At 44.3% G+C, this 16,774-nt stretch overlaps 1 protein-coding gene across 2 annotated transcripts in view; it reads right to left on the minus strand.

Moving 5' to 3' along the window:
* The window catches only part of SP3 (Sp3 transcription factor), a 36,690-nt gene extending 19,939 nt beyond the window's left edge, over positions 1 to 16,751 (minus strand). Inside the window, exons 1-5 of one of the 2 annotated variants that reach the window (XM_035331034.1) lie at positions 16,377 to 16,751; positions 15,906 to 16,030; positions 15,605 to 15,715; positions 4,412 to 4,502; positions 3,140 to 4,306 (exon numbers count right to left, since the gene is read on the minus strand). In XM_035331034.1, the coding sequence (XP_035186925.1) occupies positions 3,140 to 4,306; positions 4,412 to 4,502; positions 15,605 to 15,715; positions 15,906 to 16,030; positions 16,377 to 16,383 (1,501 nt within the window). In that variant the 5' untranslated portion in view covers positions 16,384 to 16,751. Of the gene's footprint in view, positions 1 to 3,139; positions 4,503 to 15,604; positions 15,716 to 15,905; positions 16,031 to 16,376 lie in introns of both variants that reach the window. The other variant, XM_035331032.1, reaches the window with a different exon arrangement.
* Positions 16,752 to 16,774: the final 23 nt, after the last annotated feature.

Here is a 16,774-nt window from a genome sequence, read left to right on the forward strand (position 1 = left end):
GGAGCTCTGATAAACAGCCAAAGATAAAACAAACTCATCTAAGACATCCAAAACAAATTTAGTGCAATGAAAGTCTCTGCATACATACACCCAGTAAAACAAACATTTTGGTAGTAGCATAAATTACTGGACATTTTTCAAAGAAAATTGTACATTTACAGAACTATTAGCTTTGTATGAGGTATGCGATGACTTTCCATTAGTAAAATGTAGGATGTAGGTAAATACATTTTTCTTCTCACATTCTCATGAGAACAGTGAGGATGTTCTCCACTGATTATCTGGAAAGCAACACCTCTTGCACTACAGACTGTAGCTGCCAAAAGTTAACAACAAACCTTTGGTTTTCACAGCTACACAGCTAACAGAGCAACCTGTATTATTTGAATTTCAAATAATTACCAATCTCCTCTGATCCAAAACTAGGAAAGTGTTTTTTTTTAGCCTCAAGTAGAAAAGTTTTGCTAAATGAAAACACAAAACACAGCCTAGCAGTATTTGTTATGGAAGGATAATTATTATTATTTTTTTTTTTTTTGCATTTTAATGTGCACTTCACTGAGGTGATGGAGAACATACAGGGAAAACCTTACCTTGCTTCAAGCTCATTGGTAGCTTGTAGAAAAGAGGAATAAAGTAACCTCTCACCCTTTAGCTTTAACTTCTCATTCTGCTGTCCCTTCCACACACCTTCCTCTTTCAACCTAAAATTAAACTGCTTTTCCTCATTTGCAGGTCAGAAGAGCAATATATTCTCCACTGAAAAAAATGAACATTTCCCTATCTGTTTCTACTTGTGCATTTATTCTTCAAAGTGAAGAAAGGGTGCCATACCATACCGCGGGGTGTTATAAAAAAAAAAGATTAAAATCACTGAACAAGATTAAAAAGATGAAAATCACTGAACAAGATTATTTTAGACAACATCGATATAGACAAAATGAGAGATTCATATGGAAAAGGGAGTGAAGGTCAGTCAAGATAATTCCGCTTGAATGCTAGATTGATCGTTACTTTGGAAAAGTCAGTTTCCTGTAATATAAAGGAGGGACCAATTAAATTCTCCCCAAATTTAGGGGATGGCAGTTTTAATGCCTTCCAGTCCATATATCACTCCTAGAAAAGTAGGAAAAATGTCACCGTAAATCTCTGCCCTATCTTTAATACAACCAGGTGTTTATAGCTAGTCACTTCAGGCAATAGTTTCTGCTCTTCCTTGGCTGAATCTGCCTGTTTAATCACATTTCATATGTCCCATTTATACACTTCCATTCACATGTGAAATTCCTTACAGGAGAACAGTTCAGGAATGCTTGATGGAATTCCTTTGCATTTGATTATGAACTGGCATTAAAACACTCTTGAAGAGTGTCAATGGACAAACTAACATACACACAGCTGGCTCAACTTCTTTTTCACATGCCTTTTGTTTTGGTTCTTCTCTGCTTTTCTTTTTTATCTTTACTCTCAAATTTATGCTATGTTAATCCATAAGCAATAACCATCATCTACATGTTCCTGCCCATATAAACCTCAGAAATAAAGAAGTTCTCATCTTTCTTGTACTTCAAGTTAGCCATAGGGCTCTTTTTCCAATGGTTGGAAAGACACCATCAGACAAATCACATGCTTTTTGTTATTGTTGTCGAGACCCACTGCCCTCATAGATAACAAGGTGTGACAGAGACAAACCAAGACTTCCTGTTTTCACTGGAAATAGAAAATTTAAGAACAAAGATTACCCATCAGAGCAAATGCTGTTGGCAGCACGCTCACTTATTTGCTGCTGTTGCCTACAAGCCAATGAAAAGCAGGTTTATCTAGGTCTGGGTAACTTCTCCTTAGTAAATCCATAATATAAAAGTCATTTCCAAAACAAAAAGAACTAGAAAAACATCCCACTTATTATTTTAAATTCAAATTTTGGATCACAAAGGAAAAGTGAGCTTATGACATACAATGTATCAACAGCAGCAACTATGTAAGTATTATAATCAGTAGGCCTTAACTCAGCAGCTCCTCCAGGCATTTTTTACTTAATATTGCTTTCTGCTCACATGTTTAAGTAGGCATACAATACAAAACATTTATGCTTTACATTATACATGTATGCTTCAGTATCTTAATGAAGTGGAGCCCTGGATCACGTGATTTTAGTAAAATAGCAATTCCCAAGCTACTTTGTGCAGCATTTCCCTCCAAAATTATCTCTACGACCCACTCTGCTCCTCATAACTAGCCTGAGCACAATGCCAAAATGATTAGATTAAATGGCTTCTAGTACAACAAAACATCTTGAGGCTCTCCTATTGCTGAACCTCTCCTATTCTTTCTTTCAAGTAGCTAAGCCCTGAAATTGGGAATGCACGGTATCAAATTTACCAAACATAAATACACGCGTGTATTTTCCTCACATTAAGAAATTCCTATTTTAAGAAAATCACATTTCTTATCTGCTTACAGAGATAAGACATGCTGTGATGCTCTGCTTACAGAGATAAAACATGCTGTGATGCTCATCATTAAAAATGTACATTCTGAAATGCAAATATGTACTACTGGAAACTCATACGTGTTGTTAAGCACAGCCTCCATTTTGATATTCAGACACTTGTTTCACTTCTGCTTACATGGGTGTTGTACCTCCTAGTAACACTGACGTTACATCAGCAGGAAATTAATTTAAAAAAACATCAGGTCAATAACAGCACCTCAGAGGACCCACAGATTTTCAGGAAAAATAACGGTAACCATATATATTTGGATTTTCCATGAAAAATTCATCTATTCATCACAGGTAATGCTAATGACACTGCTTTATTGGAAGTGTAGTTGCTTGTCAGGTTTCTGTAAGACTTGTAAGTACTGACAAACATTGTATTAGAAGTGCAGTTAATTAATATGACCAGTTGAGAGTTACAGGAGTTTATGATAACACAAATGGGGTAGGACCATGTTCTACCATTACAGTTGTTTCTTATGCAACCGTACTTTCAAATATAATCTATCATGACTTTAAACCCACTGTATTTTGAAGGCTTCTGCAGCAAAACAATAATGTTATGACTATCATCATTCAAACCAAGTACATACAATAATAATAGAAAACAACTGTATGCAAAAAGAGTAAAGTAAATACCTGCAGGACTGCCAGCATTTTCTCCTTGATGCAGCTGAATACCAGCAGAATCTATAGAGTTTACTGTAACTGTCTGTAGATTTGGCAATTGAGCAGTGCTTAGACTAACTGGAGTTGACGTCAACGCTCCACCTGCTGCAACTTGACCAAGAGTGAGAGTCTGCACAGGGGTTAGAGTTATTTGTTGACCAGGTGCATTCTGAATTTGCAAGTTCTGCAAATTCTGAACTCCTTGCACTTGAAATGTCTGCCAGGTTATCTGCCCAGAAGGGGTCACTGTTTGTGCCTGAATTAAAAAAGTTCCGGGGTTCAGCTGCAGTTGAAGGTTCTGAAGAGCCTGCTGAGATATACTTTGACTTGCTTGCACACCGTGGATTGTCTGTTGCGCAATACCTTGTACAATCTGGGCTTGACTGGTTGGCTGCTGAGACTCTTGAAGCTGTATGTGTTGTACAATTGGCTGTGCTGTGGAGACCTGAATATTCTGAGCCTGTGTATCATCAGAGACTGATGTCTGAATGTAATTTCCCTGAAGATCAGAACTGTGAACCTGACCACTGGTTGTGGTCAAGTTGTTTGCATTTTGTTCCAATATACTTGAACTGTCTATGGTAACGGGCAATTGTGATGAAGATGATGTTGGCACAAACAAGTCATTATCAGTGGCAGTTTCTGTAATTTCGGGAGAAACTTGCTCACCAGTCCTTTCAGAAGTATCTGAACTATCCATGGCCTGTCCAGTATTTATCAAGTGCCCATCTGCATTAATGCCTGCTGTCATGGTTTGAGAACCACTGCCAAGTCCCAAAGAATCTAGATCAACACTATTGATGGGTACAAAAGTAATATTTCCTGGCAGTCCAAGAGGGACGTTAGCAACTACTTGTGCTTGGCCAGGAAAAGACGAACCACCAATTGCAACTCCCTGAACCTGGACTTGACCAGACTGTGATAAGATATTCTGAATATTAGTTGAAGGTGTTCCAGAGGCAATGATGGTTTGATTAGAGCCAGGAATGATCTGAATTTGACCGGTTTCTTGATTTATACTGTTATTATCAGAAGAGGCTGCAAAGCCAAGTTGAACTTGCTGACCATCCGCTGTCTGGATCTGGGGTATTACTTGGTATTGTACGTTAGACACTGTACCATTCGACGAATCTGATCCTGGTGCAACAGAAAAGATTTGTTGATTTTGCAAACTCTGAATAGGAAGGACATACTGCCCACTTGAAGTTACTGTGGCAGCACCTGGAATCTGTACTATATTACCAGCTTCATCCTTTATAGTGGCAGGAGCTGCAGACAAGACCTCCCATCTATTTGGAGTTCCTGCTAATTGCACAGAAGCCAAATCCCCTGTCTGAATAAAAAGAAGAAAAGAAAAGAAAAAATTAAAACAAGAGACATACAGATTACACGCTAGAACAGTCATGCAATTCAACACTAGAGATCAATACACTACTGAAAAACATGCAGTGCAGCCCATGTAAACAACAGCAACTGAATTAGAACTACAAAATACAGATTTTTGTTAGGTGAGCTAATGCTTAAGTCAGGGTAACCAACCTGTGGTTCGTGAGCTGCATGTGGCTCACAAGCAGATCAAATGCAGCTCCTGTGCCATGGCTACATCAGGTGACCAGCAGCAGAGTTATTCTGGTGGGATGCTGCTGGGTAATCCAAACCCCTGGCTGTGGGAAGAAGGGAGCTGGCAGGGGCTGATGAAGTTGCCATCACCAGGTTACCCTGGGACTCAGCTACACGTCTTACCGAGCCTTGCACCTACTGCACAGCAACGGAGGAATTCCTGTGAAGCCAGCATCGCCTCCATCTCCTAGAGTTCCACTGCCTTTTGACTCTGTGTTACATACGGTATATACATGCATATGGTGACTCTCATCAACACTGAGAGCATTCAGAGGTAACTTATCGGGTCGGAAAGACCAGATAGCCTCAGTTTGAGTTACGCATAATACAAAGTCCTGGTATTTATAAGCTTATACAAGTTACTGTTTCACTAGGCAAAAACGCCTCTAGAACTAAGGATTTTTACACTGAGATCACGGTTGGATTAGTCATATGCATCTGTTTGGAAAAAAAATAAATTCTATCTTCATTAAGTTGGAACAATAGAAAAGGTCAGTGTTTCAGAACAGACCCCCGGATGGTTAAAGATTAAAGAAAGTACGGATTGATGTAGTATGGTTTTGTTTCTTATTCAGTAAAGGAAAGGTAAATTGCACTTACCTTTCTTTACCAAAGCAAGCTTTTTCAGAATAGAGTATTAAGAATTAGATTTAACATCCTGCAATGCTTAGATGTGTGTAGTCAACCAACTTGGTAATGTAAACAACCATCACTTTTTAAAAGATACACATAGGTTTCTCCTCATCTGGTTTATGGCACTACAGTAAACCAATGGAACAATTTAATATTTAGCAAAAAGTAAGTAACTTGCCTTACAATTCATTACGCTTTAATTGTGAAACAAATTTTGTCTCTTTGGCAGAGTCCACAGTGCATAGAAAGAAAAGCTCTAGCTTGTCCTTCTGTACTGATCCCATGATCGCTCCTGTTAGACAAGTTACCGGAGCGTATCTCAGCTTCCTTCTAATGCTGCATGCCAACTTCCTTTAGAATAAAACCTGGATATGCAAAATATAGCACACAGCTTATTCTTCTCTAGCATGGCATTGAGATTTAGCCAGCATGAATGAATTCTGTGGCACGCATCAGAGTGAATTTAGTCTACGACGTAGGCTGGGACTTCTCTAGTTTCACTTTCTTATCCTATTCTGAGCAGCAACACCAAAACATTTACATATTAAAAAATACTCAAGCTTAAGAAGTATTTTTCTTCTATAACAGTTTTACTGCTCTTGGTAAGCTTCTTTTCCAATAAGGAAACCCACATCTTGATTCTACATTCCTCTCAAGAGCTGTACAAATAAAAACTGTCAATAAAGAAAAGAATGCAAGCCTTCCTTTTGCCCTGAAAGAGATACAGAATCCTTCAAGTAGTTTGTTAGTAAATAGACACAGCATCACCAAAACAAAACTAATTTTATGGCCTTAATGCTTCCAGGAGCAGAAAGCGAAAAAGAGGTCTTGGCAATCCATCCTACTATTTTCTTTTCCTTATACTGATTAGCTTTTCACTTAAAGAACAGTTTAAAATCATTTAGTCTTATAAGCTTGTAATTTACATGATTACAAAAATGTTTGTCAATATTCCAAACCACACCTTCCTATCTAGAAAAAGGCAAAAATAAAAATAAAATCCATTTTCCTCTACTACCACATTAGTTTTACAATCTTGTAATTAATATTACTTACACGTAGGTACTGGTTGCTGAAATACTGTTAAGAAAGTTCCTAACTACTCAATCTGCTAGTATGGAAACATTTGCGAACTGAAAGTTTTATATAGCATCAAAAGACCCATAAAAGCCATAGGTAAACAGCATTCAGAAAATACCAAAACCAAAATAGGATCATTGTATGTTTAACGCATGCTGTTATAAAATAAATGTGGAATACAACGTGCTGATAGTGACTGTTAGAACAAGAGAGAAAGAAAGATTAGTGGAAACCACTGCAAGTCTGATACTACTCTTTGCCTATTTAAGATTATGTAACCTAAGCGTTTGATGTTTGGTTCTACGAGACTGACTTAATGAGCAACAGCATGTATGTACATAAGAGCATCCCCTACAGAAACTGTCAAAGGGAGCCTGTCGCCTTCACGGTACAGAGATGACCTACCGTGTTCTTCCACTCCTCCCTGTATGTACGTTGATTTCCACATCCCATTCAATGACCTTTGGTCTTTTCAACTTGGGCACACATCTCTCCCCACCTATTTGTGAGGCAGTGAAATCTTCCCCCAAATCCTGCTCCGTTAGGGTTTTAGCTCAGTACAGGCACTCTTAACGGATGCACTTGCCAGTTCACAGAAAAGTTTAGGAGGGTCATGCACGTGGATACGAAGCTATCGCTACACATAATAGGTGAACCGCCAGTTGTTCACGTTGCCCTTACAGCTGGCTGTATCAGAGGATACCAGATGAATCATGAGAAGGGAGGGGCAAGAAGAGGGCGAGGTTTTCGAGCAGCTATCTGCCAGCTACCAAAATTACTAGTATTAAAGCATGAAAAAAAAAAAATGTACGATGGTAAAGAGCATTTGAGGATGATTTCTAACCTCAGCTGGTCATCATCCTGTCATAACAAGCTCGACTGCTATACCCTTTCTCAAAGACTCTGGAGATAGTAGGACATATTGGACTCCTTTTCCTGCTAAAAGGAGTAGTCATCTTTCACTGCATCCTGAAGCAATTACGAATTATTGTAGTAACTCAAGTTTCTACCACTTAAGCAGCAACATCTACAGCCCACTCACACATCTTTACAGCGCAGTCCTAAATAAAACACTTTGTTTGCTGTGTCTCGGCCATCCGTGAAAAACACTTCAAGGGTATAGATAAAGCAACAGTTCTCCTTATCGACTGATACGCAGGCAGCAGTTTTGTGGAAGCTGCTCCTTTAAGGGCAGGCTGGACGGTTGCAATCCCAACGCTGTGTGTCAAGAGGAAGGGACGAAGATCTAAGGAAAGCTCAGCACCAGCGCCGCTTAGCCAAGGAGGAGGGAACAGGAAGCAACTGGGAGCTCGCTGACAGCAGCAGCAGGAAGCAAGAGAAAGAGACAGCAACAGAGCAAAGAGAGTAGCTAGAGCAGGGCACAGGAAGAATTAAAATCAAGTGCTATGTCCTCCTGAAGGAAGGTCAAGTAACACCGAAGAATGGTATTCAGCCTGTCCGCTGGTTCAACGAGCCTTGTTTAAGTTCCTGGCGGTAGAATAAAGAGATGTCTCTGAGCCAAAACTCTCATGCCTGAAGAATGAGGGGTCATGTTAAATAGAAATGTAGTAATGGTCTTGTTTGGTCGTTGTTTTTTTTTTAAGAGAATATCAAAGCAACACTAAGAATGTGGAAGGAGACAAGAAACACACAAGGTAGATACCTTTATGAAGTGCTCTAAAGCACGTTGAAGGATGGGACTTGAGTTGGAATAAAAAAGTCCTTCAACCAAAGTAAAACCATCCCTGTGGTAACTGCTACGTGTTGTAGGCATCTGCATTTCCACAAGACAAATGTGATCAGCTGGACATTAAGTCATCAACCATCAGTTCTCTGCTCCTAAAGAACTCCAAAAGTTTCCCTGCACCAGTCCATGGTGGCTTGCCTTTTGCTGCACTTCTCAGAAAGTCAATTTTTCCCCCTTCAGTCCTGGAGTAAAGGCATCAGCAAACAAGCAAGCAGAGGAGGACAGATGAGTCAGGAGCTCCTAAACACTTAAAAATCACATACCTAATGAACAAGATTGGCCAGCGCCTCATCCAAATTGTTGTTTTATGAAAGACTTAGGGTGCTAATGCAGGAGTTTAATACCATGTGTTTACCAAGCTACAATAAACTATCTGTGCATTCTTGGGTTATTACAAATACAAGATAAAATGCACCTGCTTCAACTCCCTCATTAAGGCATGAGCTAACACATTCTATCTCGTATTTGCCACAGGTTAAAAACGTGCTCAACACCAGTCACTGTGGTTCAGATGACACAAAGCTTGTTAAGGCAAATTAATTCTGAGGCATGTTTCAGAAGCACTCAATTCAAAGAAATACATTTTTTCCAAATCAAAATTTAAAAAAATAAAAGAATGTTTCAGGGAAGAAGTACTACCATGGGCTGCTTAAAATGTTATTTTATGAAACAATCCCAATCTGGCAAAACACATTTAACATTAATTGCCTCTCATTTACGGAGGGTCCACATTAGTTTGCTCAGAATGGACAATCAGGCCCAAAACACTAATACTTTCTTTTTAATCACTGGAAGTGCAGAACCTGTCTATATCAAGACAAGACAACGTCCTTAACATTAGCAAAAACTAGTGAGCTGCAGTAGGCATTTTTAACCAGAGTGCATGTAACTTCATTTATTAATTATTAACCTCTATATATGTATTAAATTCTTTGTAACTGCATGCCAAACTAGAATTTTGAACAGTTTCATGCAAACTTCTACTTGTTTTCCTCATGCCTTCACAGCTAGGTGCTGAAAGCTCTACCAGATCATCAAGATGGTTAAGAAAGAGGACCTGGGGCCAGTCGGCCTCAGCTTGACCTCTGGGAAGGCAATGGAGCAAATTGAAAACCGCTTCCAAACACATCAAGAACAAGAAGGTGATCAGAAGCAGTCAGCCTGGCCTTACAAAGAGGAAATGATGCTTAATTAACTAACCTGACAGACTTCTACGGCGAGATGACTGGCTTGGTAGATGAGGTTTCGAGTGGATATTCTTTACAGCTACTGTTGGTAGGCTTTTGACACAGCTTCCTGCCCACCGTGACATCCTCACAGCCAAACCGATGAAGTACAGCCTCAATAAACGTACTGGGGGGTGCACTGAAAACTTGCTGCATGGCTGGGCTCAAAGGGTTGCAAGCAGCAGCACAAAGTCCAGCTGGGGGCAGTCACTGTACCCCAGTGGGTCAATACTGGGGCCAAGACTGTTTAGCTTTTTCACCAGTTACCTAGATGATCAAACAGAGTGCACCTTCAGCAGGTTTGCCGTTAATACCAAACTGGTAGGGTGGTTGATAAATGTGATGGTCCTGCTGCCATTCAGTGGGACCTCAACAGAATGGAAAATTGGGCTGCCAGGAACCTAAAGAAGTTCAACAAACAGAAATGTGAAGTCCTGCACCTGGGGAGGAATAACTTATACACGCACCAGGACAGGCTGTGGGCCAAATGGCTGAAAAGCAGCTTTGCAGGAAAAGACACAGGAATCGTGGTGGACACGTTCATGAGGCAGCAACGTACCTTTGCAGCCAAGAAGGCCAAGAGCACCTTCATTAGGAAGTGCAGGGCCAGCAGGTTGTGGGAGGTAATCTGTCAGCGCCGGTGAGGCCACATCTGGAGTGCTGTGTCCAGTTCTTTACTCCCCAGTGCAAGAAAGGAATGGACATACTGGTACAAGTCTGGCCGAGGGGCCCAAGGATGATTTAGAGACTGGAGTATCTGATGTACAAAGAGACTGATGTACAAAGACCGGATGAGAGAGCCGAGGCTCTTAGTGTTTCAAAGAGAACACTTGGGGGGGGGGGGATGTCTTAGCAATGTTTATAAATACTTGATGGGAGGCTACAAAAAAAGATGAGGGCCATGTTCTTCTCAGTGACACCCAGTGGCAAGTCCAGAGGTGACAAGTAAAAATTGGAATGCAAGGAAATCTGTGTAAATAGAAGACTTTTTTTTTTTTTAAAAAAAAAAAAAAAATGTTAAGGGTGATTTAAACACTATCAAAGGTTGCGGAGTCTCCATCCTTGGAGATATTCAAAAGCTACTGGACATAGTCCTGAGCAACCTGCTCCCACTGACCTGCTTTGAGCAAGGGGGTAGACCAGATGGTCTCCAGAAGTCCTTTCTAGCCTCAATTGTTCTCTGAAATGTTTCTGTGAAATCTCACTCCTCCTGCATTAGTGTAAGAGTCAGAACTTTTTGTTTCATTTTGTTTTTAAATATGGAAATGTTTTTTTTATAAAATTCGACTTTCTCTAATACCGTAGGGAAGAATAAAACTAAATTTGACAAACATCCTTAAAGCACTAAAGAGGAACTCCTGCACTTGGTTCTGACCAAGGACTAGGAAGACGTAACTGGAAGAGGAAGATCAAAGAACATTTTAAAGGATGAGCTTCCAGGCAGCAGCAAGGGGAAAAAATGGGTTAGGCCAAAATTGTTAGGCACAATTTCTACCTGAAACTTCTCTGTTTTGCAAAAGTATAAAACAGAGGCTGGACAATCCCAGGTAGATTTTTATATGGTGGATAAACACATTCTAGTGCATCTGTTCACCTCTAGAAACATAGCTTCAGGAAGCTGTATTATCACACATAAAGGAGAAAATGGACGTCAAGATAACTCGGAGCTCCCTCAAAACCATGATATAGGCCAGTGAACTGAGAGGTATGGATAACTGATGCACGGTGCTCATCTGTATTTTTGCCTACTGCAAAATTCAAAACTTGCAAGACCCTCCTATTTCTCTAGCCTACCAGCACTACCACTGTTTCCATCTAGAACGAGATTAAGCCACTTGCTTCTCAAATGGTTGAAGTAATGTTCTGAGGCATCACTGAACTGGACTTCCACATTTTCATTAAGTTCTGTGAATCACTGATACTCAATTCTCAAGCTGAAGATACACCAAAGCAGTCTTGTAATACTCTAACCTTTATTTGTAAAATATGCAAACAAATGCTTTGTCTACAGCCCAGAAATGACACTCGTCTTCCCCATATTGCTAATTATTAACCTCTACAAATGTTTTCAACATCTTGTTGGTAAGCAACAGTACATACTAATCACCCCCCACCCTTTTTGCTTTTTAAAACTGAGGAATAAGTGCAGCCTGCAGTGTGCAGGCTGCGAGTGCAGTTTGCAACTACCTACCGCAACTGGAGCAGTCAACTCCAACAGCTCCCATTTTTTGGCAGCTGTCAGAGTCAACAGCTTTCTCAGCCAGCCTGCCACTTTTCTTAATTCTTGGGGCTTACAGCCCTCCCACCCTACGCTCCCACCATCAGTCTTGCACTCTATCCCCACCTATCCCAGCTATGCCTGCCACAACCATAAGAACGACCCCTGGGAGCCTGGTAGTTGAGAATAGTAGCTTTTGCTTTGCATCACAATGAAACTGGAGCACACACACACCTGTAGATGACCAAGATTTTGTTAGACTGAAATTTTAGAATGTTTCCTCTTTCGTTTTCTCCCCTATGCAAGGCTCTGCCATCTTCTACGTTGCTTCTCCTTTTCCCCTAATGCTAAAATCTTTGCAGATGTTTGAACTGGAATGAAACTAGATTATTTATAACTAAACGAAAAAGAATCCTAAATATGAATGTTTAAGTAGAACTATTAGTCAATGATAAATAGTGAAAAAGCAAGACCCAAATTAAAGCTTCTCAGACTTCAAATTCCCAAGGGAGAGAGAGGCATCCATAGAGGTCAGGATACATGAGCTGTCACTCTGGGTCAGGCAGCAGGGCGTACCATCCCAGCAAGACTTTCGTACGCGCCACTAGTCAGCAATATTCGAGGGGAAGTTTCCATGGCGAGCGTCTGAACAAACCATGGATACAGCAGTATGCAATGGAGGAAAAGAGTCTCAGGTAAGCAGGCCACAAACTCAAGGCCATCTACATTTAAATGAAAACCAAGCAGGCAGAACACAAAGCACTGGGGTCAGATGGTTGTAGGCAGGACCAATCACAGCAGCAAAGCCTAAGATGAGACTGCAGTCTCCATCAACATACAATGACAAGATCAACAGTAATGCTTGCTAATATTTTGCCATCCAAAAGCAAATATAGCCCTAATCAGAATCCTAGGCCAAGCTGAAAACCTTGTGGACTAGAGAAAGCCTTTGCAGTTAGTTCCCTGCCAGAGGGATGGAAGGTAGGAGAGGGCTTAGCTCCATTGAGTATCTTCTTCCTTTGCTTTCCATACCAAGCAGTTGCCACTTTCGTTAGTCCTTTTATTTCCACGCTAATCCTTTCAGTGCTGTAAGACTGGTGTCTGCTCCAAGAGCAGGCCTGGATTCAGACACAAACATAGAATAATTTCAGTTGGAGAGGACCTTTGAAGGTCATCTGGTCCAACCCCCAGGCTCAAGGCAGGGCCAACTCGATCACAGCAAACACAACCACATTTGCTCCGGCTCTTTCCCAAATCCCAGACACACGATATTCCCCACATTCCTATGGGAGTTCTGTTGTTGCTGTTGCTTTTAAATCATTCTCCTGGTCTCTTGGGGAGCAGCTGCAGCATACCATTTCAGCCAGGAAAGCCGTGTGCAATAACTGGCTAGTCCAGCATACTGGCTCCAGCCCTGCCACTTCCTACCAAGCCCATGTCGGTAAAGCATTAACAAAACAACCCTAAAACGCAGCACTGCTCTCCTTATACATAAAAGCTGAAGTGCCGCTAAAAGCAAATGCCTGCTTACTATCTTCAACTATCCGTTTATATGGCTTGAGAATCCTACCAGACCTGCAGCAGTCTGGACCACAGCCCAGGTGTGGAAAACTCTGGGAAAGGATCTCCTCCCAGTTGCTAAACTAGGTACCACCACCCAGACGCACGTATCAAACTGATTCATGTGTAAGCCTGGGAAAGGGATGAACACCAGAAACCCCACAAAGACAATACACCTGCATCCCCGCATATAGACTTCATTTTCCCTATGACTTAGGAGGCATCTACAATTTAAGCCCTTTTAGTTCCTTCCCCCTTCTCCCACGCCCCAGCAAGATGCATTCCAGGGATCAGAAAAATCTGTATTTCATCAAATCTCTTTTGTCATTCTTTCTCACAAGGAACACGTTTCAGGGACTTCCCTCCCTCCCCTCCCTTAATCAAGGTCATCTTAATTAACTCCAGTGTCTAGTTCAGCTACCCTAGACATCTCCTCCAATTTATATTTAGATTCCATCCAAAATATTCTGAATCATTCAAGAGCAATGTTGCAGCAGAAAAAAATTACCAGAATTGTATAACCTAACTCATGGCAGTTATGCTGGAGAGGCCTATCTGCACGTATGCAGAACAGTGAGTAAACCTCTATTAGTATTTTAACTAAGGTTTTGGCCTCTTATGAATTGCTTCTGCCTTGCCCTGAAGAGCCCCTCATACATCAGCCTAAGAGAAGTAAAAAAGTGACATTTCAAAACCTATTTGCCCGTTTTGAACTACTAGGAACTATTTGTCTTGTCCTGTACTAGCACTCCAGCACCCATTCAGACCACTGCCCATGCTGAACAGTCAACCCATTCTCCAGATGCACATTTCTAGCTTTATAACAAGAAGCACCCTGAGATGGATATAGGAAAGCAAACCATCAGTTAAGCATCACTCATTTTTTGATGTGCATGTTTATGCAAGAGACAGATCCGACATCCCACTTTTCAGCACCGTATGCATCTGGTATTATGAAACCAGTTTTAGAGGCAGTAGACACTTAACAACATCTACAAAGACTTTTAGAAGACTACAGCTTAAGAACATAAACAGGCTCAGTAGAAAGTGCATTTGAAAGGGGGGAAGAATTTTAATATATTTTCAAGTTCTGTTCTTAGGCTGCAACATGCCACGTGACCTCAGACAACTATTTTTACATTCTTCCTTTACCTGAAGGGAAAAGGAAGCTGAAACATACAGATGAATATACAGTATGTTGAAGTTTAGCACTTGAGCGTTTAGTCAGCTTAATGTTACCATTAACATTTTGACATTTGTAAAAAAAGGTCTGGCAGTGCCAATCTGCTATGCAGATTTTTTTCTCCAATTTCCAGGACCCTGAAAACGTAGAAGGCTTTTGTACAGCAATTAAAAAAAAAAAAAAAAAAACAACCGCAGGATTTGTTTTAAAAGGAGGGAAAAAAAAAAAAAAAAAAAAAAAAAAGGAATAAAGAGCTTTGTTTCTTGTTTTAAAACCCTGTTAAAAAGAGGTAGTATACATGATTTCCCAAGCAGTAAGGCCAAAAAGGCCTTGTCACGTCATTTTTAAAGGCATTCTGGATCCGCCCTTTTTATATACCCGTATTTTTAGATACCATTTATTTTTAAACACCCCATCTCTGCTGGCTTTATGAGCATAAGCCAAAAGGAGAGATTAGGTCAACCGATCGAGGAAGATTGGAGGCTTTTGTTATGGAGATGGTTAAACTAGCCTCCGCAGGAATAAATTTCTAGCGTGCGAGATCCATCTCATCACGCAAGGTCCCAAGGTCATCGGGGCTCCTTTCGGAGCAGACGGCACACGAGAGATAAGGACAGAAATTCAGCCCGCGGTAGGAGAGACCGCGTGGCGACTGCGTCTAGAAAACCCAGCGTCGACACAGGAAGCAGCTTTCCGCCGCCGCGCTGGGTTTCTAACAGCCATTTTACTTCGCACTACATCCTTCCCGGCGAGGCAGCCTTCATTTTGTGCTCCCGCCCGGCCGCGCCGTCCCGGGCCGCCGGCCGCCGGGGGTGCGCCCAGGTGGAGGTGAGGCGCCTCCGGCCCCGCCGGGCGAGCCGCCGCGGTGCCAGGGCCGGGGGAGGGCGAATTTCCCGCCTGCCCCCGGTTTTGAAAGTAAACGGAGGCGCCGCTGCCGGCGGCGGGGGAGGGGGGAGCCAGGCTCCCGCCTCCTCCCGGGAGCCCGGCTCCTCCTGGAGAGGCAGGGGAGCCCGGGGACCCCTCTCCTGGCAGGTCGGCCCTGCTATCGTCCCTCCCCCCGGGCGGGCAGTGCCGTGTGTCCCGTCCCTCCCCCCGGGCGGGCGGGCTGGCTGGCTGTGCTGTCTCTCCCCCCGGCAGGCCGTGCGAGAGCGGCGGGGCGGGCACTCACCGCTCCGGCAGAGTGAGAGGCGGCGGCGGCGGCCTCATCCTCCTCCGGCGACGGCGGGCCGATCTTGCTGCAGGTGGCCGCCAGCAGAGCGAGCGGTGACGGCTGAGCGTCCTACCCACAAGGGGCGGGTTCAGGGAGAGAAAGTGGGTGGCGGTTAGTGCGGGACGGCGGCCGGGCTCCTCGCAGGCGCGCACACAGGAAGCGGCGGCGGCGGCACCGGCTCCCGCGCCCGCTCCCGACGTGTCACCGGGGAGGGGGGGGGCGGGGGGGGGCGGCCCGGCCGGGCCGGGCCTGCGCTTACCTGGGGGGCGGCCGCGCCGGCGGAGGCCGAGGCGGCGCCGTTGCCGTGCTGGAGATACTCGCCGTGGCTGCTGCTGTCCACGTCCAAGGCAGCCATTTCCTCTTGTTTCACGGGCTTCTCGGGAGCTGCGGGCGCAGCGGGGAGGGGGAGGGGAGAGTCACTGACGGGAGCGATCACCCCCTCCCTCCCTCCCTCCCTCCTCCCTCTCCTTCCCTCCCTCCTCTCCCCCCCCCTAACCCCAGCGCTCCCCCCGCCCTCCCGCACGGAGCCCTCCTCCTCCTCCTCCTCCTCCTCCCCGTGCTGCTGCCCCTGCCCCTCTTCTCCCTCCTCCCCCTGCTCCTCCTGCTGCCGCTCTCAGTGCCGCTCTCGCCTCGCCACCGCACGGACGGCTCCGGGGCCGGAGCGGGGGACGCGCAGGGCCGGAGCAGGAGCGGGGAGCCCCGCGGGGCGGCTCGGGCGGTGCGTACGTACCGGTCATGGTGCGGGTGCGAGCGGCCGGCTGGCTGGCTGGCGGGCTGCGCGGGAGGGAGGCGGGCGGGCTGGCTGGCTCGCACGCAGGCCCCGCCGGCTGGGGCTAGGCGGCCGCCGCCGGGGACATGCTTATTGTGCTCACGGGCTGAAGCGGCGGCGGCGGCCCGAGCCTTACTCCGGGTTTTTTTTTCCTATTTTGATTGACGGTGCGGGAAAGCCGAAAGGTGGGGCTTGCAGCGGGAGAGGGGGCCCGGCCGACACCGCCGCCCGCCCGCCCGCCTGCCAGCCCGGAACTCCCGCCTACGCCCGGCCGCGCGCGCTCATTGGCTGCGCCCCGCCGCCGCCGCCGCTCGCACCGGCCGCCCGGGCTGCCACTCACCCGGCGGGGGCGGGGGGGG

The sequence above is a fragment of the Oxyura jamaicensis genome, chromosome 7, assembly GCF_011077185.1.
Source record: "Oxyura jamaicensis isolate SHBP4307 breed ruddy duck chromosome 7, BPBGC_Ojam_1.0, whole genome shotgun sequence".
Classification (NCBI taxonomy): Eukaryota; Metazoa; Chordata; class Aves; order Anseriformes; family Anatidae; genus Oxyura; species Oxyura jamaicensis.